The sequence below is a fragment of the Vanacampus margaritifer genome, chromosome 11, assembly GCF_051991255.1.
Source record: "Vanacampus margaritifer isolate UIUO_Vmar chromosome 11, RoL_Vmar_1.0, whole genome shotgun sequence".
Taxonomy (NCBI): Eukaryota; Metazoa; Chordata; class Actinopteri; order Syngnathiformes; family Syngnathidae; genus Vanacampus; species Vanacampus margaritifer.
In genome coordinates, this window is record NC_135442.1 from 734262 (window position 1) to 758737 (window position 24476).

At 47.0% G+C, this 24476-nt stretch overlaps 4 protein-coding genes across 21 annotated transcripts in view; 3 read left to right on the plus strand and 1 right to left on the minus strand.

Annotated features, from left to right (window-relative positions):
* Positions 1-761: 761 nt before the first annotated feature.
* stk17b (serine/threonine kinase 17b (apoptosis-inducing)) lies at positions 762-13504 on the plus strand. Of its 5 annotated transcripts, XM_077580196.1 has the most exons (8): positions 762-1262; positions 3254-3566; positions 5231-5369; positions 5440-5566; positions 6199-6247; positions 6329-6508; positions 7047-7274; positions 13433-13504. In XM_077580196.1, the coding sequence occupies exons 1-7, from the start codon at positions 1120-1122 to the stop codon at positions 7269-7271; spliced, it is 1176 nt and encodes a 391-aa protein (XP_077436322.1). In that variant the 5' UTR covers positions 762-1119; the 3' UTR covers positions 7272-7274; positions 13433-13504. The 5 variants fall into 5 exon arrangements, with proteins under 5 accessions (XP_077436322.1, XP_077436320.1, XP_077436325.1 ...); XM_077580194.1 differs by lacking the exon at positions 13433-13504 and having other exon boundaries at positions 7047-10170; XM_077580199.1 differs by lacking the exon at positions 13433-13504 and having other exon boundaries at positions 763-1262; positions 3354-3566; positions 5440-5558; positions 7047-10170.
* On the minus strand, positions 10633-13977 carry c11h2orf69 (chromosome 11 C2orf69 homolog). Of its 2 annotated transcripts, XM_077580202.1 has the most exons (4): positions 13732-13975; positions 13443-13661; positions 12441-12679; positions 10633-12203 (listed from the first exon to the last, which is right to left on the minus strand). In XM_077580202.1, the coding sequence occupies exons 2-4, from the start codon at positions 13647-13649 to the stop codon at positions 11747-11749; spliced, it is 903 nt and encodes a 300-aa protein (XP_077436328.1). In that variant the 5' UTR covers positions 13650-13661; positions 13732-13975; the 3' UTR covers positions 10633-11746. The 2 variants fall into 2 exon arrangements, with proteins under 2 accessions (XP_077436328.1, XP_077436329.1); XM_077580203.1 differs by having other exon boundaries at positions 13443-13977.
* Positions 13978-14522: 545 nt separating this feature from the next.
* On the plus strand, positions 14523-18487 carry ftcdnl1 (formiminotransferase cyclodeaminase N-terminal like 1). Its single transcript, XM_077580200.1, has 6 exons — positions 14523-14817; positions 15196-15301; positions 16400-16495; positions 16582-16737; positions 16814-17002; positions 17880-18487. The coding sequence occupies exons 1-6, from the start codon at positions 14812-14814 to the stop codon at positions 18302-18304; spliced, it is 978 nt and encodes a 325-aa protein (XP_077436326.1). The 5' UTR covers positions 14523-14811; the 3' UTR covers positions 18305-18487.
* Positions 18488-18871: 384 nt separating this feature from the next.
* LOC144060536 (uncharacterized) overlaps positions 18872-24476 on the plus strand; it is a 30275-nt gene continuing 24670 nt past the window's right edge. For 10 of the 13 annotated variants that reach the window (XR_013295936.1, XR_013295935.1, XR_013295939.1 and 7 more), the window contains exon 1: positions 21425-21867. The gene's annotated coding sequence lies outside the window, so the exon portion shown is untranslated. Of the gene's footprint in view, positions 19209-21424; positions 21868-24476 lie in introns of those variants that run through there. The other 3 variants (XM_077580189.1, XM_077580188.1, XM_077580186.1) reach the window with 2 other exon arrangements.

Here is a 24476-nt window from a genome sequence, read left to right on the forward strand (position 1 = left end):
TTGTTTCTCTGATTTTGGGGTATATTATTTAAACCAAATTGTGTGGTTCTTTAATGTGAAAATGACGTCACTGCTCATACTGCAACACCGCGGCAAGAAAATATTTGTTCCAATGTCGCATTTCAGTGGACCTGCCAACTTTATCCAGGTTGGACTCCAAGATGCAAATGAAAGGCACACGCTGGGCTTGAAGCACTTCATTGATCCAATGACACCAAATGGCAGCCAATGACAACCAATCTCGCCAAATTAGCTGAATAAACCGAATTGGACCGAATCAAGTGAAAGAGGCTTTGGTTTTCAAGGGAGATCTGGACAAGCAAACTAAAACAACAACAAGACATCAAAGAAAAGAAAACTGAACTGCACTAAATTGAAATAAATGTAATTACAGTCTGATTTTCAGTTTGTATTTCAGAAACAAAAATAGGATATGGTAGGAGACACATCGAAAAATGGCCGGTATTTTTGTTTTGGATTGTCGGAAGTTGTCACCGCAAGCATTTCTCATACTGGCCAGGAGATGGCGACAGCGTGGCGTTCCAAAAAGATGTAGTGTTCTGTAATGCTCCATCGTCCAACTTCCACAAACGCTAAGTTAGATAAACCTTTGTTGAAAGAAAGAAAGAAAACAATAACATTTAAAAAAATATTTTTTAAACAAACAAAAATAGAAATAAATAAATACATTAATTAAATAAAAAAATGAAACAGGCCTGGACCCAAAACAAAAAAAAGATAGTGCCCCTAAGACTGAAAATGAAGTAGTTAGTTAGCATCTTTTATTTTGAAGGTGGCCAACACAGCGGCGTGTCGACATGTTACCATAATGCACAGTATTAACAATCGATGTGGCGGCTGGCTGGCTTGACTTCGTGTTTTCAAGTGGAGGACTTCGGGTTTTTTTGTTTTTTCAAATGGAGTTCAATGGAGCCTGACCTCAGTAATAAAGTGACGAAATCGTGCGACGAAGTTCGAGCGGAAGCGAACCGTGCTAGCATGGAAGGAAGTAGCAGCCGGCGGTGTTAGCTGTGCTTCGCCCATTTTAGGTTCCGCTTTCACTGCGCCCTATTTCGTCGCGACCCGGTTCTTTGGGCCGGTATTGGAGCCGGACGGAAGATGTCTCGAAAGCGGCTGGACGGCCGCGGTGGGTTGGCCGCCGCCGCCGCCGCTGCTGCTGTCGGACTCCTGGCCGAAAGTCACACACCGATCAGCGCGGATCCTCTGGACGCTGTTTTCGAAGTCACCGGCGAGTTGGGAAGGTGAGTCGGAACGCATTACAGCACGATTGGGAACAAAATTAGGGGACAAATGTACCCCCCCGAAATGATTCTAATGCCAATTAAACATAACGAAAATGTATGTCCATAAATAAAAAGTCGACCCCCCCCCCCCAAAAAAAAAAACATAAAAAACAATGTCATGAGAATAAAGTCTCCCCCCTCATAAAAACGTCGTTAAGTACTAAAGTCGTCATTTTACGAGTGCATATTTCAAATCTGCCAAGATAAAGTCATTATATTAGGATATTAAAGTCCAAGTTTAACGAGGGAACATGAGAAAGTCTCATTCATTTTAACAAATGAATTTAAAAAAAGACAACTATATTCTTTACTAGTATCCATTTCATTCCCGAAAAAATACTTCCATTTAAATTGGACTATATTCTAAAAAAGAAAAAAAGATACACATCCTGTTCTCAAAAGATATCCTGTATTGGTGCACCGTTTGTTGTTTGAAAATCTCCCATTTCTGGGTTCTTTTATGTTAAATAAAATGTTCCCTTCCTCTCACAGTTTGATTCCATTTTGAGGTGTCCCAATACACAAAACATTTGGTTTGGAACCCTTTGAATTCGTGCAATCTATTTCTAATCTATTTGTGCGGGTAATTGACATTAAACATTCTCATGTTTGAAAGTCCACCAGCTGATCTTGAGTTTCGTGTTTTTTCGGTTTCGTGTTACTGGCGTGCAAATCTGGGTCACTTTGACGCTCGATTGCTAAACATGAACGTCGTTGTCCAACCAGTTCTATGGGTTTGCCTCCTCCTGGTTTGGGTTCTGTTATTCCTGCAGTCAAAAGTCCGCCATCATGACAAGTCGATGGCCGCCTTCTGATGACGTTGATTTTGGAGAAAAGACGCTTTCGGGTCACGTGTGGATTTCTTGCGCTCACTTCCGCTTACATGAAAAACGTTTTATTAGCGAGTCTGAATATTGTGGCCTCAAACAAGAAGGATGAATTTTTCTATGTGTTCAGTAGCGGCGTGAATCGCCTCGTACCTGGCGATTTGATCCGTATCACGATTGATAGGCGACCATTCCAATTGATGGCGACCAATCCCGATACAAATCAATTCCTTTGCAACGTCAGCCTTTTAACGCTGAGCCGCTGTAGTTAATCAACAGGCTGCCATCGCTTTCCTGTTTGAACAGCGTTGAAATAAAGACATGAATGTGAAGGCTTCACGTTCCACGAACGTAACGTTCCTAAAGTGTCAACATGAGCCCCAAGTGAGACGTTTTGTTGAATGTTTAAACATGGATTCGGTTGCATATCGAATCCATACGAGAATTGCGCGCTGTAATATCGCAAAATCCATTTTTTTTTTAACACCCCTCATTTTTAACTCTTTGACTGCCAAAAACATTAAATAACGTTTCGTAAAATCCTATGGAGGAGTGCCAAAGACGTTAAAAGACGTTTTTTTTTTTCAAAACAGGTGAAACTAACCATTTTCTATTGTTGATTACTCAAAAACGGAATAAGGTAGAAACAAACTTTTTTTTTCTGATGGAAGATGAGAGTCCAATCTTGTTTTGGCAGTATGTGTGTTTCCATAGTCCAAACACATAATTTTCTATGGACCTTGAAAGATCAGTCAAAATGCTTAAAATCGGCTGGCACCCACGGCATCCCTTTTCTGAAAACGTCTGGCAGTCAAAGAGTTAATATGACTTTTTTTTTTCCATATCATTTCCATTTGTCAAACATGACGGTCAATTGTCACGCCTGCGACAAAATCTTCTTTTTATCTTAAATGCTGATTGAGTGTCAATTGCCACACAATCTGCTCTGTTCATTTATCATTTGAAATGTCAACTTTATAGGACGCATACATTTGATTTCATGATATATTTGTTTATTCTTGTGTCATGTGTGTGACATCAGGATTTGAATCTAATAATGATAATATCGACGTCAGGCAGCCGTTTTTTCTTTGGTCAACATGAAGACGTGTCTTTGAACAGGACACGGCAAAAAGTCTCAAGGACCGAACAGGAAGTCTTGCGTTTCGAGACTTTGACCCGCTTGCATCCACGTCTCCTTTTGTCGTCGTCTTCTTCCAAGGGGCAAGTTTGCGGTGGTCAAGCGCTGCGTGGAGAAAGCCACGGGAAAAGTCTTTGCCGCCAAGTTCCTGCGCAAAAGGAGGCGGGGCCGCGACTGCCGGGCCGAGGTGGTCCACGAGATGGCCGTGCTGGAGTCGGCCCGCAACAACCCCAGGGTGGTCAACCTGCATGCGGCTTACGAGACGGACCACGACATCGTCCTGGTGCTGGAATAGTGAGTCCCGGTCCGGTTCTGGCTTCATTACCGAAACCAAATTGCTTTGAAAGACTTGAATACACACTTGTTGTTGTTGAGGTGAAGTGTGTGTGTGTTGACTATTTAACAATACACAGCACACACGCCCTGCACTTCTAAGCGATGACGCGATGGCCTCGACAAAGCAAATATTTCTTTATCCAAAGAAAATGTAACAAAAGTGTTGCCTGCTGATGCCTTTGCAAACGTTTCCATCGGTGAGTCACGTTCGCTCTTGCAAAACACGACACATCCGACGTTGTGAGGCCGCATTCACACTTGGCGGCCATCTTGGCCTAAAGAAGACGTATGAGATTTGTATTGTTTCTTTCTTGTGTTTTAGTAATCGCATGCTTTGACCCAAAAACATCCATCAAGAATGACAGTTGAGCCCGTTTTAAGGGGGCCGTTCCGTCTCGTGCCAAGGAACCAATCGTCACCCGGGCCCGCCGTCTACTGCACAGTAACGATAACGGCAATATCGGGATATTAAAACTGCCACCATATTCAGTATTGCAAATCTGTAAAAAAAAAAAGAAGAAGAAAAAGTCGGGTTGATTTCCATTTGTGCAGTTCTAGCACCCTCTGGTGGCTAGTTTTTTAGTGCCGTTTAATTTCCACAAGGCATGTTTTGGCCAATCCACGCTAATGGTCCTGCTAATGTGCTTGTGAAGGAAGTCAATGTTTGCATGCATGACGCAAGCCTCAATATGAAGTTTTCTTAAACATTGAAGCTGATTCGGGTGCGACTCGTGTGTACTTTTTGAGGTTGATACCAGAAAAAAAAAAAAATCAAGATTACCCATTAATCTGCCAATTATTTCAAAATATAAATTGAAGTTGTGATTGAATTCTATTCAAGTAACTCCTTTTTCTCACATTGGGAAGAATTCGAGCCTTTGCGTCGTGTTCTCGTACCTTCCGTGTGTGTGCGTTCCCACAGCATTTGTGTGTGGATATTTGTTATTTGAAGGGAAAACGCTCTCAAAGTTGACGCTAACTTCCTGTTAGCATTTGAATGGGATCCTCCCATGGCTTTTAGCATTAGCGCTAGGCTAGCTAGTGATGTAAAAACGAAGCATGTTTTGTATTTCAATATACGGCGGATCGTGTATTTGGTTTGACCGTCCAACTGCCGCGTCGTCCAACGTCTTCAAGGACGCTTCAAGGGACGACACAATAACAGACGCTACGACGCGCTTGCTCCATGCTAATGCGGCGCAAACAAAATGGTGCGTTCAGGCTACTTTCACCGCGTCGGAAACTTTGGTTTTCTTCCATGATAACGTTTTAAGGGGAAAATGGCCGATTATTTAACGTTTGCGTGTTTGAAGGGCAATAATTGGCCTATTGCTCTCATGTACAATATTGCTTTTATTTTTTTAGTATAAGCTCTTTTTTTTCTTCTTTTTCACAATATTGTGACCTCTTTTTCAATCTGCAACCTCCCCACAAGATGGCGATGTTTGAATCCGGTTCCGTCCCCGCTGCAGACGACAGCTTTCATTGTCAGATCTATTTTCTCAGCGTAGTCTGGTGGTTGCTTGAAAATGTAGAGCTGGCCCAGCCTAGCCTCCAAATCGTCAGGGGTAGCGGTGCATTCTGTTAACGAGCTTCCGGACCGTTTTTTTTGTGGCGGTCAGCGCGGCGGGCGGCGAGATCTTCGAGCAGTGCGTGTGCGACGAGCCGCTGCCCGAGGCCGACGTCACGCGTCTGATCCGGCAGATGTTGGAGGGCGTCGACGAGCTCCACCGCAGCAACCTGGTGCACTTGGACCTCAAGGTGGAGACGGCGTCCAAAAGTGACGGCCTTCGGCTGGCTTTTGCTTTCACGTGCGCTTTTTGTGTCTCAGCCTCAGAACATCCTCCTGACCAGCCTGGCGCCGCCCGGCGACATCAAAATTGTCGACTTTGGCCTGGCACGCAGATTGGGCGCCGTCGGGGAGCTCCGAGAGATTCTTGGCACACCCGAGTATGTGGGTAAGACGAAACGTTGCCGCGGTGCGAATCCTCAATGAAGCACTTTGTGACAAGCTTCCGTCAGCTTTCTGGGAAAAGTTCAGTCACAAATGCTGAGTGTGGCTTCTGTTGCCGTGACAACCGGGGGAGGAGCTATAAGGCAAAAGTCCAGCTCAACAGAGGCCCCACAATGGAGCCCTGTGGAACACCATATGGTCCCTTATACTTGTCCATTCATGTCGCACGTGTTGGTTGGAGCACGACTTTCTTTTTTTTGCCTCGACGCGATTAGCATGCGAGGATTCAAATCGCCAAAAGGCACGACGTACCATTTACAGCAGTCACAAGTCGACTAGCGAGTGCACCGAGTTCCCTGCAGGCAATGAGAGCCAATCACAAATGCTATGACTCGGGTGTCCTGGGGTTCGATTGAATGCAGGTCCTGGTCTACACGCAAAAGTCGTCGATTGTGCTTGCAAACTATTTTGTTCATTATTTGGCTTTGCAGACGTTTGAGAAAAAATGTCATTTCTCCAACTTTCTTAGTTGGACCAAAAATCAGCAGCGACTTGGTTGCGCGTTCTCGTCCTCGCTTTGCTTTGCAGCAGCCATTTTGAGCACATCCCAAATGTGTGTTTCTTTTCGTCACTCAGCGCCAGAAATCCTGAATTACGAGCCCATCACAACGTCGGCCGATCTTTGGTGAGCGCCGACGTTCCGTGCGTGTGCGTGTGCGTGCGTGCGTGCGTGTGGCGGCGCTGACAAACGCTTGCGTCTGGTCAGGAGCGTGGGCGTCATCGCCTACATGCTGGTGACGGGCGAGTCTCCGTTCGCCGGCGACGGCAAGCAGGAGACCTACCTCAACGTGTCCCAGGTCAACGTGGACTACGGCCGCGACGCCTTCTCGAGAGTCTCCGAGCTCGCCGTGGACTTCATCCGCAAGCTGCTGGTCAAAGCGCCCGAGTGAGTAACCGCCAACGCCGCCGCGTACGCGTCCCGTCGCGCCACAATGCCAGTCTGGCAAGTTTACAAATCGCAATCTGGAACCTGCGGCTGCCGCAACATTTGATTTGCGAGCAGGTTTTTTTTTTTTTTCTGGCCGTCAGCTACGGAAGCGGATTCGGGCCGGCAAAGAGAGGAAAAAAAACACCTTTGGCAGGATCGTCACTCCAAAGTCACAATTCTTGCACCGAAAAATGCAATTGAAGGCCAAAGAATTTGGCCCAAATAGGATGTTGTGGTGACGCAAGCAAAAAAAAAAAAAGCCGCTGCAAGCAAGCGTGTGTTAGACTGAAACGGCGAACGCGGCGTGAGCGTCCGCCGAGCTGCTGGATTTTGGGCAAAGCGGCTGAATTTGGTGCTCAACTTCTGATTGCTCGAGAATGGAAAGCGCTTGCTTGCAATGTTGACTTCTTCCATTTTGTGGCTTTTGCTGTCTTGTTGCCGACGACGGCGGTCGCTTCCGTCCGGCAGCGCGCTAACGAGGTCATGTTGCCGGCAGGGACCGTCCCAGCGCGGCCGAGTGCATCGGCCACCCGTGGCTGTGGCAGCATCAGCCGTCGTACGGCGAGCCGGCGCCCGTCCGCGCCGCCCGCGAGCGCAGCTGCGGTGCCAAGTGGGCGGCGCCCCCGCCCGAGGACAAGGAGAACTTCCTGCGGCCGCCGCCGCCGCATTCCCACGCCAAACGCTTCCGCTTGGACGAGGAGGCGCTTCTCGGAGACGCTGACTTGTGAGATTTGCGAATGTTTTCTACTCGGCGTCGTTTGTTGCTTGCGAGATGAACACCAGCCAAAGATAATCGCGGTACTGATCCGATTTGCGATCCTGTTTGTGTTTCACTGGAACTCAAAGTGAGGCCTCCTTTTTGATTTTTATGTCTCCGTGCTTCAGCTCTTTTAAAGGCTTGTTTTGCCTCAACAAGTTTGCGTATACCGATTTTTAACTTCTTAACCGTTTTTAAAAAATATATATTTTGCGACCGCTTGTGTGTGGTACACACGCACACAACGACATTTGACCTTTGCTGGTGTCGCGCACACTCGCTAAGAGTTTCGATGGTAAATAATGAAGACATTTGAACAGTTCCGATTGTCAACTGTTTTCCGATATAATCGGGGAGGGCAAATGACCTGTGAGATTTCCACTACTTGTTTGTGTGTGCGTCGTTGATGAACGACACGCGAAGCATTTGCAATTGTGAAGCTCGTCGGCATTTTCCGAGCAGGTTTGGGCGGGAAAATGCCGCTCATGACGATGATTTGTCAATCGGCTCCTGATGGCAAGACTCGTGCCGCGTGTCAATGTTTGTGCGTCGCTCGCTTTGTACGCGAGGACGTTTTGCATTCTGACGTGCCATCAAGTGCAAAACGGCGTCTGCCGGCACAAAATCCAAACGCACATTCCTGGTTTTTGGTCAGCGTTTGAAATGTCGCTCAGGGTTTTCGACCAAAAGCGTTTTGCCTTTGCTCCTTTCCGTCTCGTCTGCGTGAATGCGACTGTCAGCCGATGACATGTTTTGGCGGCGTTGTCGCGGTCGCCCGACGCGTCCCGCGCCGCTCTGGTCCAGGAAAGCGAAGCGCTCGCTCGCACTTAAACGTCATCATTAGCACGCGCTTCGCTTGAGATCGCGAAGGCGCTTCTTACTTACTTTTCGTACTTCTAATTCCGATTGTTTTTATGGATTTTTTTAATTTAACGTCATTTTTTTGTCAGTCAAGACGAGGTGGAGAAATGTTTTTGCTATCTGGAACGCTGGAAAGTGTTGAGAAATTCCGGGAATTGAGAATGTAGAAGAAGAAAGAGTGACTTGATGTGCTGAAAGTGGACGTGATGTCGGAAGGTGACGTCGACGTCAGCACAAGATGGCGGCCGGCGGCCTTTCAAGTCGAAGGACTTGTTTCCGTGCCGCCTCGTTTTTTTTCTTGTCGTCGTCGTCGTCTCCAACAAAATGGTGGCCTTTGCGTGCAGCGGCCATGTTGGCGTTGTCATAATCGATTTGGAAGAACAAAATCCTGCTGCTTTTGGCAAATATGCACGACGGTCGCTGCCTTGAGGTACGAGTCATCCGACTTGTTAAAAAAAAAAAAAAAGGCTTTGACTTGCGAGCTGAAACGTGAACGCCGCATGGAAGCCGTGAACTGGAAGCAGCAAACGTTGAGCAGTCGCCCAAAAAAGTCACATCAGTTCATTGTTTTGTATTTCTAGCAAAGGCGTTCTTTGCCTCCAAAAGTCTCGTTAGCTTCATGCGAACTAACGATGCAAAAAAATCAACATCATTTATCCAACAATATCCGCAGGCATTAATTGGTTATGCGCTGCAAAACCTTCACTTGTGTCGAAGAAATCTGTTCTTCTTCGTTGGTGTCTGCATGACTGCATCAAACTGCCTCCTGGTGGCCAAAGTGGGCACCGCAGAAGGAACAACAAAATGAAAGAAATCGGATCGTTCAATACTTCATATTGTCTTGACTTGTTATTGTAAAGTGCTACTTTTCTGTATTTAAAAAACAAAATCACAAAATGTTTTTTGTGGTGGCAGGAACCAATTAATGGCATTTCCATTCATTCAAAATAGGATTTGCAAGTCTGAGCGTTTTGAGTTACGGAAACAAATTCAACTTGTATCTCAAGGCACCGACGACGTCTTTGGAAGAAGAAAAAAAAAAACTGCTCGTCAATAAATAAGCTTCAGTGTCGTTACACCTCAGGGCTTAAAGCAGACATTTTATGCAAATGTTTTGCAATCACAACAATTCGCCTCATAGCATAATTGCTAATAATCTGACAACATCAAGCAAATAAAAGCAAAAACGACGAGCAACGCGCTTGCTAAAAAAAGAAAACGGGGCCGTGCTTGCTTGACGGATCGATTTCAAAAGAAAAACTCACTCAAAGTCATGAAGACAGTCCAAACATGGATTGTGTTTTCACCAGCCGAGGCAGCACTTCATCTGCAGAATTACACTCTGTGTATTAGACCCGCCAATACGGCAGCTCTGCTTACCATTTGGCATCTTCCTGCCATCGCTTGAAAGTGGCAGATCTTCCCTCAGCCTCACGTCTGAGTCATGGGTGGAGACGTGATCTGGGAGGCGGGATTATGCAAATTAAATGCTGCTCTGTCACAATCCGGCAACATTTCGGATTTTTAGACACGCTTTGTTCAAAAGTCGGGTAAAAAAAAACAAAATTCATACAAACCCTACAAAAGTCACTTCCCATAATGTGTCCCCGAACAAGCGCACTTTTTTTTGCTTTCTTTTTTTTTGAAAAACCTCCCGCACATTTGACAAGCTTCCTGAAATGAAGCCATGTGGGCCGGACGGGCAGCGTTCCGAGTCCTCTGTTGTTTTTCAAGCGCGGAGAAGGCGGCGGACATGTTTGGCGCTTCGTCAGATGACGAAACGCGAACGATAAGCACAAGCGCGTCTCCGGACGTGTCGATTTGGAATGCAAGCAACCAGCAACGAGATTGCCGGCATTTCAGAAAAGTAAATGTTTTGCCGTCAAGCTGTCGTCGCGTCACAAAATGTTTATGAAAGATTGTAGAAATGATGAGACTCTTTTGTCCCCAATCTTTGACTTTTGTCTTGAAAGATCTTTAAAAAAAGAAAAGAAAAAGAAAACATTTGTTGTTTTTTCTTGCCACACCAGAACTTTTCATGGGTCGATGTGACATCGCACGCACACACAATTTTTTTTTTTTTTTTATATAAAATGCAACATTTGGTCCAACTAAAACTCACGCTTGGTTTTCCCCACCATCAAATGTTTGTTAAAATTGGAAAGTCCCAGAAATAAAATGAAGCCGTTTTCCTTGTTGGTCGAACCCGCAACAAAACATAAAACAAGGACGCTCGTTGGAATTTGAGAAAATCTATCAAGGGAATTAAATTCCATCATTAGGCAACATTTTATGGTTCAATTTGAGCCACAACATAAATGAAGTTGGCCATTAAAAAAAAGAAAGAAAACGTTTTTATGTTAAATGTTACGGGTCCGTTTGACCCATGACCTTGTGAGTTCATGTTTTAATGACCATTTTGGAAAATCACAGAAAAGTCCAAAAACGGCACGCACAGCCAGCAGCAGTTTTACGCACATTTTTAATTTCTTGACATTTCTCAAACATGTTTTTTTCTCTCTGGACGCTCAATTGGATCGGCAACACGCGAGGGTTAAAATGTTCACATGGCTAAAAGATCTTTGGAATGGAATCGTTAACGCTGTTACATTCATCAATAACGATCAATAGTGCATCGACATCGGCAAGTGTGACGACTCGCAATTTCCATGAGTCGACATTCACGCCTCCTCTTTTCCACACTGGAACGCAACAAGACCAGAATAAATAAGGTGGCGCTTTGCGTCCATTGGGCCGACTGACGATCTCGTAATCGGACGTCCAATCGCAACGGAAGCAAGAAGACTGGAGTGCAAAAGCGGCCATTTTGCTTTGGAAGCCTGTCAACAAACTCGTCGTCACTTTCCAATTGTGACACGCACACACGGGCAACATCGTTTGAAAGAAGACAGGAACCGTTGGGAGGGGAAAACGGGTCCAAATGGGTCATTGGAAGGACGGCGCCTGGAAAAGCAACTTGCCACACTTTCAACAAACCAAAGGAACTCGCTCGCACCCTTGCCAACGCTTTTTCAGGTCAACTCTTTCAAATGATCAAACGATGACACAATTTGGTGTCACCAATTGGTGTAGGATGAGAAATCAAGTTGCTTTTCTTTTCTAACGTGCCCGAAATCCATTTCGCCAGGATGCAGTTTGGAGCATCTTGCAAAAAACAGAGTGCAATCTTTGAAAAAAAAAAACAACAATTTCCATAACTCTGCAGCAAGTGACTTTGGAGAGAAGTCGGCCATTTCTCTTCTTTTCGCCAGAAGACACCCAAAAATTCCGTTGGTGGAATCCCCCCAAATCGGCGATTAATTCACGGGAAGAAAAATAAACGTGGAGAGTTCAATAGTTAAGCACAAGAAGAAAGATCAGCCGTGCGGCGTCGCTTGTGATTACGCGCGTTTGTGAGCAAACGTCCCGTTTTCGTCAACGCCACAAAGACACGCAAGACGCAACGGACAAGCAACAGATCCAAACGCATTCCCGAAGATGTGCAAGTTGACCCAACACCCCCCAGACTCCCATCCGGACGTTTTCACGCTCGGAACCAGAAGGAAACTTTTCAGGGCTCAGAATTCCTGAATGACCCGAAAGTGGTTTTCGATGGACGGCGGTTGGTCCACAAAATGGACTTTATCGTACAGACGCGCCCCAAACTCCTCCAGGGTCTTCAGGAAACAGGCGTGCTCACGGCCCACCCAGGCCCGCGCGGGGTCCCGAACCTCGTACGGCGTGACGTGGGCGTGGACCCCGATCCCGCTGGCGGCCAGCCCGCTCAGCAGCTTCCTGTCCGTCACCCAGGTCTGGCTTCCCCCCGGGTGGCCGCCGTCCAGCCAGAACATGTCCGAAAGGCTTCCCGCAAAGTCGGAGAGACGCGGGTCGGCCAGGGCGCCGCCCAGCTCGTGGAGCACCTGGTTGAGGACCACGCAGCCTTTGCTGAAGCCCACCAGGGTCAGCGAGAAGCCGGACGAAGGCTGGATGACGTCGGGCAGGCCGGCTCGCTCCATCCCGTGGATCAGCAGAGACCTGAAAGCGCAGTCCAAGGTTCGGCAACGTTAGGCTCGGCTCGGGCACTGGAGGCCGGAGTTGAAAACAAACATGGTGAAGCAGCATGTGGCTGTCACACCCACGTGTAAATACTTCATGGAACTTTTGGACAACTTTTCTGCTCTTTGGGTTGCCAAACGTAAGTACATCCTGGCAACTCCCCCATGTGACGGCCGTCGGCCAATGAAAAGGCGGAAGAAAAGTTGTTTGTCCAACCTGAGGTGGCGCAGCGCTCCGCGGCGGGGCGAGTACGGGGCGTGCGCGGGGGCGCCGAACATGTTGCTGTCCACAAAGTTGCTGTAGCTGCTGAACTTGTGCAGGTGCATGCGCGAGGCTCGCACCAGCCACACGTGCTGCCCCGGGAAGCGGCGGCCCAGCGTCACGCCCACCTGCTCCAGACTCCACGCCAGCCACTGGACGCACTCCGGGTGCGAGGACATCTCCTCCTGGAAGTTCTGCAGCGGCAACACAAACGGCACGTTTGGAAGGCGGCGGCTTGCGTTTTCCTCCTGATGACGCTCGCGTCGCATTCCATCAATTTGACGTCTTTGTTCTCGTTTTCATCGGACTTTGGATATGGATTGATTTGTTTCATGTGAATGACAATCGCGATTGAAATATTGTGAAAATGTCCTGTTGTGTCCGTTTCACGCTTTCCATGTCAGACTGAACATTCTATTTATCAGCCGGACGCGAGACACGCCATGTTTTCGTTTGCCTTCTCATGACGGACAAGACGCTCGCTCGGTAACCGCAAGGTCGGCTGTTGGCTCTCCCCGAGTCGTGTGCCGTCGTGTCCTTGGGCAAGGCACTTGACACGCCGATGTGTTGCTACTCACACGGGCGTATGGAAGGTACGAATGTTTGGTGGCGGGAGGAGCCGTAGGCGCACACTGGCAACCGGGGCAGCTGTGGCTACTTCAGTAGCTTCGCACCACCAGCGTGAAGGTGCGAGTGTATGAATAAAGCGTATTTGAGTGTCTAGAAAAGTACGATCTCAATCCAATGTATTATTATTAGTCGTTAGTTTGATGGACAGTTTACATGTTCACTTCTCATGATAGTTAATTATTTATTGGATTGGTTTCATGTACATGTCAGCCCGCCGTTTTCTGCTTCTACTTTCCCTTTGCTCTTTTTCCCTCCAACTGTTCAATGCCGCGTGCAAAGTGGCTTCAACAGTCTTGCGCGTCGACTGTCACCTGCAGACGAACTCACCTGGATGTCCCCGTGGAAAAACACCACATGCTTGCTGCTGTCTGCTTGAGAATCGTTGTCATCTCCAGGCCGAAGGAGGAGCAGATCGTTGAGCATGTTGGCTTCGCACCCGGGCACGCCCAGCAGCTTGTGCAGTCTCTGCGCGCTCGGACCTTTGGGGAGTCCAACCGGGCGGCTGCTCGACGCCGGCGCCATCGCAGTCGTCATCGTCGCCTGTCACTATAATAAGGTCGATGTTTGAGTCTCGTGCAAGGCAAGCATTTAGCCACCGCGGGCTTGTCGAACCCACCTCCGTGGAATTAGCAGCACGTTCGTCTCCAAGGCGGCTTCCGCGTCTTCTGTCTTAACACTTGAGCCGATGCATGACGTGAGTCGTGAGCTCTCCACTCCTGGTATTCTTATTTCAGGGAGCGCCCCCAAAAGTCGCCATTCTTCTGCTTGTTTGTGTGTGATCTGCCCACAGGGAGGCGCTCTACATTGAAAACACGCCACCGCGGGAAACTGCGCGTGGCAGGTTTGACAACAACACACTGAGCATGCGCAAACCTTGCTGTAAACCAAGATGATAGCCCCCTCGTTTACTTCCGTTTTTGCCTGAAGGCGACAGACTGGCGCGACTCTTGATTTCATGCGTTAAACACAGTAAGTACGCAGGGACCTGAGACGATACAGTAAATTATATTTAAAGCACCAATGTTACGCGCTAACAAGATAAATGGCCACAGTAAAGTAAGCAGAGCGGGCGCTAGCGTGCACGTAAACAAGATGGTTCGCTCATATTTACTTCCGTGTTCGACTGTTGAACGAACTACACTAGCCTCTCTAAAAACATTCAAACGCACCCCTTAGGTGAAATGAGAGTGCTTAAATTTAATGCTCGCGTATATGGTAAGCAGAAATGTAGTTGTTAAACATAATGTAGTGTTTGCACACCACTTAAACATTCCACGGTGTTTAGTGACAGCTTGGACTTTGCCCAACGATCTTTGCACTCTGCACTGCCACCGGCGATGATAAGCAGCCAGCGATTCTCAAGTGCTCGGTGACTATAAAAATCAATATTCATTTTATTATTAACCTCGTTAGCTTTTAGGCGACTTTATTTTCCGATACTGACACATTGCGCAGACATTCGCTGCGAGTTCCAACACGGAACATTTTAGGTATGGATAGGAAGTGACGTGTAACTACCGAATGCTTTGCCACCACAAGCAATATTTAGTTCCACTGATTATCTTTAACGGCGCATTAAATACATTTATTACACAAAGAATTGCCTATAGAAGTGGTGGGGGTTTAAACTAAACGATGGATACATTTTAACAGCATTCTAGCCGAAGAAAAGAGAGTAACCATCTTAAAAAAAAACATGGACGTACGTAAACAAAACAACAAAACCCCAAATGGCTACACGATTGAAAAGCACATTTACACTTTATTTCTGTTGTTACACTTTCCTAAAGAGAGGAGAAATTTTGATGTCAAACTTTCTAAAATGGAAACAAAATCATGTTGTACTTGCATAAAAGGCAAAGCAATCTTTTTTGTTTTGACTTCCTCAAAGGAAGACAAACTTGATGTTACACTTTCTTAAAAACAATGCAAACTATTGCTAAGCAAACATTTAAGCCGAATTACAAATCTTCCATCTTTCTAATACTGCGCACAGTGGATGACTGACCAGACTTTGACACCACTGGGTAACACATCCGTCTCAAATGTTCTGAAAATCTTGTTTCAATTCTTATTGCAGGATCATTATGGCCACTTCATTGGGACGACGCCTGGTGACGTGTCGGAGGCTCGCGATAAGGACTTGGTGGAAAGTGTGGCCAAGGCTTCCTTATACGACGCTCAAGGCAAGCCCGGAGATCACATTTCAGCTTTCAAGACACGTGGAGAGGATTTGCAATATTATTTTCTGGTGAAAAATAAGTGAATGCATTTCTTTGTCCCCAAAATTCACCCAGTCGAGTTATGACAACGTAACCCCTGACATTAGTTCCACAAATGGACAAAAAGTGTCAGGGCCCATGCATAAAATCAAACAGGAAGACGGCCATTTTGGTTTGAAAGAGGAATAAAATTATTTGTCCTCTTTGCGTGTTCCAAAATTTGAAGACAGATTTAATGTAAGAAAAAACACCTTTGCAAAAATGATTTTTTAATCCAACAGAGATCTCTGGACATTTAACAGCCTCTAATTCATCACTTAAACAGGTGGGATTCAGAGCGTCGAAATGTGTCTCTTCCGCGTGTACAATGGCTTCTTATAGTTAAAACCGACCGCCTCTCTTTCATTTGTAGACAAAACATACTCTCTGGGTACTTTTCCATGAGCGATGGCGAAAACAGAGTCAGGAGTGCGTGTTCGAAACAGATTCTGTTCTCAAGGACCAAATGTGTTTTCGCACAAAGCGCTGAGAAGGAACTTTTTAGACTAAATAGTATGTCCCATCTTAAGGTCAGATTATACCGAAATCAACACCATCTGCTCTGCACAGGACACAAAACAAGGTTAATATAAAGAATTAAAATGTTAATAATGTGTAACAATGGTTAATATATGAAATGAAGAATAAAAAATGTTATAATATCTATCAGTTTGGAGCAGCCATTTTAAGGGTGAATTGAAGCGCTTGTATTTTGTCACAATTTTGGAGGGAAATAATCACAATTGCTTGTGAACACAAAATGAGGTGGACTGGCTGGACATTTCTTCAGTACAAAATGCACGCAAAAGTTGAACAGGAAATCAACCATTTTAGTTGAAAGTAGCCATCTTGGACAAATGCCAAGCATTGTTTGATCAATCTACAGGAAATAAATGGGTCGCATCATAACACGATGCATCAAAAATGTGGAGGAAAACCTTCCTGAACTTGAATGTTGAGTCGGCCATTTTGGTGCGAAGCAGCCATTTTGAGCACATTTCGTCTTCCTTTCCGATTCCGCAGGTGTTCGAAGAGATGGGACCACGGTGCTGAACATCTTTAATGACTGCGACTACAATCGCTCCGTCGTCACAATTGTGGCCAGTATTGATTCCATCCGTGAGGACTGATTGACTTTCAGGCAGCGCAATTGACAGAAGCGGAAAAAAAGCAAAACTGAAATCGTGCCTTTTTGTGCCTTTCAGGAGAGGCCGTCTTGTCCGCCTGTGAGAAAGCCTGTGAGCTGATTGACATGCGCACCCACTCGGGGGTCCACCCGTGTTTGGGTGCCGTGGACCTGGTGCCCATCTACCCCTTGGGGGAGGACGTGGGAACCGAGGACTGCGCTCGAGAGTCTCGCGGTGAGATCCCGTTTTTTGCGCATTTGATGCCCATGTGGTCTTTTGCCCGACTTTGTCCCGTCCCGGCTTCCCTCAGCCGTGGCCACGGGCCTGACCCGGCGGGTCCCGGGCACCAGCGTCTTCCTCTTCGGGTGGGCGGACGTCCCACTGGAGCGGGGGCTGGCGCAGAGGAGGAAGGAGATGGGCTGGTTCAAGAAGACGGCGGACTTGGACCGCATCACGGCCTGCGTCGGACCCGCGCCGCACAAGCGCTTTGGCCTCACCGGTGAGTGCAAACGCGCGACTCTCTACAACGCGCTTCGGATTTCCTTGACATTTCTTTGCATTTTTCATCGCTATTCTGCTCTTAGTACGACTGACGGAAACTTTCCTTAATATGCCTGAAAACAAATGCTTCTGCTCTCCAAGACACAGCAATGATTTTCCTAGCTAGTCCAGTGTTGTCGTTTTTTTACGACTATTCCGCTCTGAAAATGATACATTTGCCTGTCAGAAAGTTTCCTTAATACGCCTTAATCAGAAGAAACACTTTGCTCTTTACAAAAGTACGCCGATTTTTTAAAACTCATTTGCTCCTATTTTAAATGTTGCCAAGGTCCCAAAAGCGTATTCATACTTTTTTTTTTCACGCTAGAACATACTTTGATGCAGTCTCTGACCTGAAGAGGTCGCTTAAAGCAATGGTAGTTATTACAGAAGACGGCCAGCTGGTGGCAGCAGAGTATAAGAGATGTTGCAAAAATCTCTTTTGCCAGTGTTTTCAACAGGTTTGTGAATAATGATGAAACTTAGCTGCTAATGCTAATTGCTGCCAAACGGAAACAGATAGAAATATACTTTTTTTTTTTCCTGATGAAAGAAGAGACTCTAATCTTTGTTTTTTTAATTGCAATAGAAGACAATATTCTGTGGGCCTTGCAAAATCAGTCCAAATCCAGTCAAACAGCCCGGAGCGAAGGGGGTTGCTTCAGTCAAAATGGCTGCCAGTCAATAATAATGCCGAACCACCTCATTTACTGTCGTTAGACTTCGCCGGGAAAGCTTTTTGTAAAGACAGCGACCCGAACACGAGGTTCTATGAACCCAAATTGTGTATCCGAGAACGTTTGCAACGACGCCACACGTCTCCATTATGATGGCAGGCGTCGGGGCGGGGCCATACGTCATGAACTGCAACGTGACTATCGACACCCAAGATCTAAGCGTAGGACGGCGCGTCGCCAACGCCATTAGGGAGTCGGCGCCGGGGGGTCTCCCGGGGGTCCAAGTCCTGGCCTTGCCACACGAGGGCGCCGTGGAGATCGCCTGCAACGTGGAGAGCGTGCCGGGGCTTCCGGGCCCGACGGCACCCTGGCCGTCCTTCAGCGTCGGCGGCCGGCCGTACTGTCACGTTCCGCCTTCTCTCATCAGCGCCAGGGTTGCGGAGCTGGCGGGCAGGGACGGGGTCGGCACCAAGGGCAGCGCCCTGGTGGGCTTCACCCCCAACCAGTGTCGCACCTTGGCCGAGGTGGCTCTGTCTCGAGGGATTGGACAATTTTGGAAAGAGCAGCAAAGGGTGCGCATGTGAAAATAAATTCTGCTTGAAAGACACAAAGTACTTTTGTTTTGAAATGATTTTGAGCAAAGTCGCGTTTTGAGTCGTTCGCGACGCCGAGCAGGACGCGTCCGTAACTGCTCGCCAGTCAGTCGGAAGGCACAGATCCACAAACTTTCAAGTTTTCCTAAAAAGCACCTTGTGTACAATAGCGCCTTCCGATTCCCTCATTGCAGTTCACCAAACATGGCTGCTTCAAGCCAAAATGGCCGACTTCCTGTTGGATTCTCCAGACTTTTTCATACATCCTGTTAGGGTTGACGTTTCCACACAATTTAGTGTCGCTCAATCAATGAAACTGCTCTGCAGGTAAGAGTTGTTTTGTTTTGGGTAGTTTGCAGCTAAATATGACGGCTGTAAAATAAAAATTGAAAACCAAAATGGCCGCCTTCCTGTTCAATTTTGGCCAGGGTTCATCCGAGCTTCTTGTGCATTCTGCTGTGATGGACGAGTGAAAATCAATCAAGCTGCTCTTTGGGGCCGATTTGCCGTCCTCAACTTTGCTGGCAAAGAATGAGGCCTGGATTTCACCCCAAACAAAATGGCCGACTCCCTGTTCAGTTCCGGACAGCTATGAGAATTTTGTTCTGGTAAACATGTCCGGGCGGGGATGAGTGATTTTTGTTGCTTAACCAAGCACATGCTAACAAAACTAGCTTGTAGCTGTTTGTCTAACGGCTAATGATGAGCAGGAGCGAGAAATGCGGCCACGATGGGTTGGAGGTCAAGTTTTCACAATTGATAATAACGTGACATTATGATGAATATTACATTTGTGGAATATGAGTTCTGCAGAAAAATCCAGCCATTGGATCCATCTCCGGGGCGGCCATTTTGCCACTTGCTGTCGACTGAAGATGACGTCACAGTTGCTCAGGTAACAACCAATCACAGCTCAGCGCTGGTAGAGCGTCCGTCCTCGTGACACTCAGCGTTACGGGTTGGCATTGGGGGAGGTTCGGTCACCAAATGATTCCTGAGCGCGGTCCCTGCTGCTGCTCACCGCTCCGTCAGGTGATGGCTCAAATGCGGAGAATGAATTTGGCTCCGCTTCGGTGGCCATCCGTGATTCGAAATCTTAAACTTCACAAAACTTGAGCAACTGTGATGTCATTTTCACTCGACAGCAAGTAGCAAAATGGCCGCCTTCTGATATCGATTAAAAAAAAAAAACTGCAGGGTTTTGCCGCTTATTCCGCGGTCGGTCAAGACAATATTAGCCAGAATGTCGCATTTAGACGAGTTGGACTGCAAAGTCAAGTCAAGTGGAAATAGTCGTTAATCACGAAAGAGTCTCAAAGTCTACAACAATCTTCCCCTTTAAGGTGGACTTGTGAGGCGTAATCGTCCATCGTTGTGTTTTGAATTCAATAGAATAATTTTACGGGGACAAGAAAGGCGACTTCTTCCCATGCGAGTCCATTTGTGAGCACTCGTCATTGTTACTCTCGTTGTAGGGCACAAAGTCAAGACAAAGGGCAAAGTTCAGGTGATGACAGGCCACTTCCTGATTAGGCTTTGATTTCAAGTGACATAAGATGAGCCCCGCCCCCTCCGAGGCCCCTCCCAGGCCCCTCTCGTCTTCTCCGTAAGTCTTTGTCGCCATCCAGCTGAAGCTTCTTCCCTTTTCGTGCGTCTTCCGCGCCATTTTGGCACCAGCGCCCAAAACAGCACTTGAGTCGCATGAACGCGCACGCACGCACGCACGCACGCGCTCGTGCCTGCCAGGCTGCCGAGCGTCACGACGACACGCCGAATGTAGGTCAAAGCACAAGCCCGGAGGTTTTCTCCTGCAACACGCGCACGCGTTCACATGTCGAGGCATCTTCACGCAATCCGCTCGATTTTCATTTGCCTGCAATAAGTTAGCCGACTTGTGATTTGGCTCACGACCAACCGTGACTAACGCCACCGATTATTAGCCAACCCAAAAGAGACAGTGAACTGCTTTTTTCTTTTTTTCTCTCTGTGTGTGACGTGCTCGCTTTGATCCCATTTGGGCCGGCAGCGCATCATCCGAGATGCGAGCACGTGCGCGACGGCGACCAGAAAATAGATGAGCTTATTTGCTCACGTCGTCCTCCGCCTTCTATAAATACACGCAGCTCTCTGTTGTAACTCTGTAAAGACGGACCCCCCCCCCGCCCCCCCACCGCCCATCCATGTTTGTCCAATTTCTCCTCCTAATTGCTCCCTTGCACTTCGTCTTCGCTTCTGCTCTTGTCATCTCATGTCAAGCAAAATGTGCCACGTCGAGACTGAAGGAAACGTTGGCTTAGGAAAAAGGGCACCAAAAAATAGACCGTTAATTATTATTATTATTTGATCACTGCTTATACTGTTTGAACCATAATTAGTGTTGTTTGTTTCACCCTCCTTCCTGTTTTATAATAAATAGTAACAATGGTAACAATATAAAGAATATGAACAAAAAGCATATTGAATAAAAATGTATGATTCTTTTTGATAACCTTAATTAGATGATTGCAACCCTCGTGTTTGTTTGTTTCTTCAGAACAGCAAAAATGTTTTTCCATAAAAATAGTGCAGCTGCTCATCGGTCAACGTGTTTAGTCATTAAAAGCAATCTTTTCTTTTTTTACATATACAATTAAAAGAAGAAAAAAACAAATGGCAGACTTTTAAAAGTATTTTCTTTGATTGTTTTTTTCATTTGAATTGAAATAATGACATTAAAAAAACGATCCTGGATCAACGAGTCCCGCTGCACGTTTGAACAAAAGTTGATTTTGAAATGAAGCACGAAACCAAGACAAAGAAACAAACAGAAGTCACGACAACAAAAAATCTTCTTCAACTTGACGATATGAGGGAGTGTTAAGATGTCAAACGTGCCCGACTGACCTTTCGTTCACATCCACAATACGTTTTCTCTTCTAGGACTGCCGAAAGGTCAAATTGGCTTAGGAAAAGGGATGGGGGGGGTTGGCAGGGGGGGGGGTCATGCAACAAATAAAAATCCCGTTGTTTTTTGAATGCCCCCACCCTAAAGTGCTCCTGCACACACATTGACACCTAAGAAGTGTGCCGCCCTCCCCCCACCCTCCACACATGCTCAGCATCCTCTCGGCAGCCGAGAGAGCCGAAGCGAGAGAGCGAGAGAGCGAGAGAGCGAGAGAGCGAGAGAGAGAGAGAGCGAGAGAGAGCAGCGAGGTGGAAACGAGGCTGAGCATCACAGGAAGACACAAATAGAGGCATAAAGCGGCAAATTAGGCAGCCAGGCGACCACGAGGGGGGGGGCAGGAAGAGGAGGAGCAAAAGCGCAAAGTCCTTGGCAACATCCCTGCTTCATTCAACATCCAATTTCTTTTTTCTTTCCTTGTGTGAGGATGCGAGAAGCTGACGGATATTCCTGAGGCCGAATGCCGGCGGGATCCACGCACGCACGCACGCACGCACGCACACACGCAGGCCAGGATGGATGGAACGCCGCCGTCGGTGCTGGCGCTGACCCAGATTGGCGGGTACGGACCGCTGGCCGCTGCTCCGGGGATGTGACGTTTGTCTCCGGCAAGGTAAAGATCGCCGGCGTTGGCGGAATCATTTGCAGGCGAGCGTTTTGTGGCAGCGCGACGACAAACGCACGCAATACACAATCCATTGCTAACTCGGGATGAGCTCAGCTTTGGGGCAATTAACAGATCGGGTGCGAGTCGGACGCATCCCATGATTGGGCCATCCTTTCGTGATCCCGCCCCTTTCCGGGAAAAACAAACACACAAAATAGGAACGACGTTTTGTGAGGTCACGTGCGCTCGTGGCTGGCAAAAGCGTTAAGCGACCTCCTCGTGCAAATTGCAAGTCGGCAGAATTGCGACGTCAGCGTCGAAATGTCGCGTGGAGAAAAGAAAAATCACAAGGTGAAGGTGACAAATTCATATTTCTCATTTGTGTAGCCAAAAAACAAATACATTTTTCATGAATAAGTAGAAGGAAGATTTTGACAGCCATGTTTTTTTTTTGTACGGATGAAAATCTTACAAGAACATCGGATTTTTTTTCCCAAGAAAAAGTCAAAACGCAACAAGAAAAAAGTCCAAAAGTTGGCATGTTACAAATTGCATTTCAAGAAAAATATGTCATCATAACATGAAGAAAGACGCATTTTGTCAAAAGCTTGATTTTTTCCTGATTAAAATATTATCAAATAAAGTTTACGCCGAAAACGTTTCAACAACGGAATTTGCTTGTGGATTGTTGAAGCGCACAAGTTGTCACGGCGACGGCACGCGTACGCATTTCCGGCGGGAAAAATTATTCTTGACGTTCCCACTTGTGAGAAAAAATAAAATAAAAATAAACTTCCAGGTCATTTCAACAATGACGGAAACAAGACGATGGCTTGAAAGGCGACAAAATGTCGCTTTCTTCTTGCAAAGATGGAAAAACAAAATACGACTTTATTGTCACAACAGGAAACTGTTTTCAATGATGTGACTTTCGTCAACTTGAACTTGTGACTTTTGTCCTTGACGATTACTTTCTCCTCCTCTGAAATATTCTGGTCTGGACTGGGCTGGACTACGCAGTTTTTTTTTTTTGTCTCCGCTTTGCCGGCTGCCTGCTTTTCCAACGTTGGGATTTGGAGACGCGTCACGCACGGCAACACGTCGGCGTGCGTCCTCCTTCCTCCAACCGAGTGGAGGAAGCAGGCTAAGCTAAGACCCGCGTCCATCATTGACGGACTCCCGGCGGCTCCGGGACCATTTGGCTGCAAACGATCGTGTTGCGGGTTACAAGCGAAGGAATCGCACCGACGACTTCTCTCAGGAAACGTAAACTGCGTCTGAATGTCAAAGTCACGAGTGGAAAAGCCGATGAATTTGCCTTTGCTACATTTTCCTAGCGTAACCTTTATTGGCAGTGTCGTTGCACATGCGCCCCAGTAGGTGGCAGTGCTGTTCCATGACCTCTTTTTAAAGTTAGTTTTTGTTGTAAGTTGATCAACATTTCTTTCTTTTTTGTGTGTTTCTTCAATGTTAATAATGATGCAAAGTTATGCAAGGGTCACTAATTGTAGTCATGGCGGAGAGTTGGGGGGGCCGCCGAAGTCCTTGTGGGGGTTTTACAGAAACAAATCCAGAATTTGAGAAGAATTGACAAGCACGATGCGCGGATATGAAATTCTTCTTCAACAAGCGGCGTGAAAAAGTCTCAAGCACGTCGGCCATTTCTTGTTGCCGTCGTGCTACTTTGCTAGAAAAAACAAACAAACTCTTCGCTGAGCCGCGTGAGCTTGCGTGGGCGGGACAATCTTGCACACAACGTCTTAGTCCGTCCCCAAAATGGAAGCGTAAGTCGGCCATTTTGGCCGAACGGCAGGCCTGGCACTTTGACGAACATCCATTTGGGGATGCGTTCTCCTCGCACCTCCCGTTCCTTCCTTACGCCTCAACATGCCCCATTTTTTTTTTCTGCCTTCCTGCCCACCGGAGCGGACGCAAATTGACTTTGGGGACTTGGGGGGGAAATTGTGTTGCTTCGCTGTCAGCGTCAAAGAGGCGTCTCTAATCCAACGGCCGCCGCTTGATGTTTTACGACGAGCGCACGTCGGAGGCTCGCGACCCGCGTTCAATAAAAGCTCCTCAAAAGAAGAGCGCGTACGTCGCGGCGCAGGAAGAAGATCGGCGCCATCGAGACGTCTAATGGATTCCAGAGGAGCGAGCGAGCGAGCGCCATTGTGAAGAAAGAAAAGAAAAGAAAAGAAAAGAAAAGAAAAGAAAAGAAAAGAAAAGAAAAGAAAAGAAAAGAAAAGGGGTCAGCAGTAGCCCGGAGGTTCGAGGCCGGGTCCCGCCGAGCGCTGATCGCTGGATGGTCGACGTGTGAAGGAAAATGCTTGCGTGGCGACCGCGGACGCAATCAAGTCGCGCGCGGGAGCGACTTGAGACGCATTTTGATGGATTTGAATCGCGTTGGCATCAAAACGTCCAACATCTTCGCTCGCTTGCAATCGAGGAAATGCAGGAGGGATTTTTGTTTGTTAGCAAAATGGAGGCCGTGAAATGGAAACGGCCTTCAATCCACTTGAGATCGAAAAGAAAAATCGCTGCAATTCATCGTTTTGTGATGAAGCAACCGTCGATTGCGATTCAGTGAAAGTTTGACGCGACGTCCAAATTGTGAC

What these genes read in the sequence shown, in the direction of transcription:
- stk17b (XM_077580196.1), top strand. Translation starts at nt 1,120, where the DNA reads ATGTCTCGAAAGCGGCTGGACGGCCGCGGTGGGTTGGCCGCCGCCGCC. An exon ending in GTCACCGGCGAGTTGGGAAG is followed by an intron (nt 1,263 to 3,253) that starts GTGAGTCGGAAC and finishes GTCTTTGAACAG; the next exon opens with GACACGGCAAAAAGTCTCAA. An exon ending in ACAACGTCGGCCGATCTTTG is followed by an intron (nt 6,248 to 6,328) that starts GTGAGCGCCGAC and finishes GCGTCTGGTCAG; the next exon opens with GAGCGTGGGCGTCATCGCCT.
- c11h2orf69 (XM_077580203.1), bottom strand. Translation starts at nt 13,649, where the DNA reads ATGACGACTGCGATGGCGCCGGCGTCGAGCAGCCGCCCGGTTGGACTC. An exon ending in TTTTCCACGGGGACATCCAG is followed by an intron (nt 12,680 to 13,442) that starts GTGAGTTCGTCT and finishes TTGCCGCTGCAG; the next exon opens with AACTTCCAGGAGGAGATGTC. An exon ending in GGAGCGCTGCGCCACCTCAG is followed by an intron (nt 12,204 to 12,440) that starts GTTGGACAAACA and finishes CTGCGCTTTCAG; the next exon opens with GTCTCTGCTGATCCACGGGA.
- ftcdnl1 (XM_077580200.1), top strand. An exon ending in CTGCGCTCGAGAGTCTCGCG is followed by an intron (nt 16,738 to 16,813) that starts GTGAGATCCCGT and finishes GGCTTCCCTCAG; the next exon opens with CCGTGGCCACGGGCCTGACC. An exon ending in CAAGCGCTTTGGCCTCACCG is followed by an intron (nt 17,003 to 17,879) that starts GTGAGTGCAAAC and finishes TTATGATGGCAG; the next exon opens with GCGTCGGGGCGGGGCCATAC.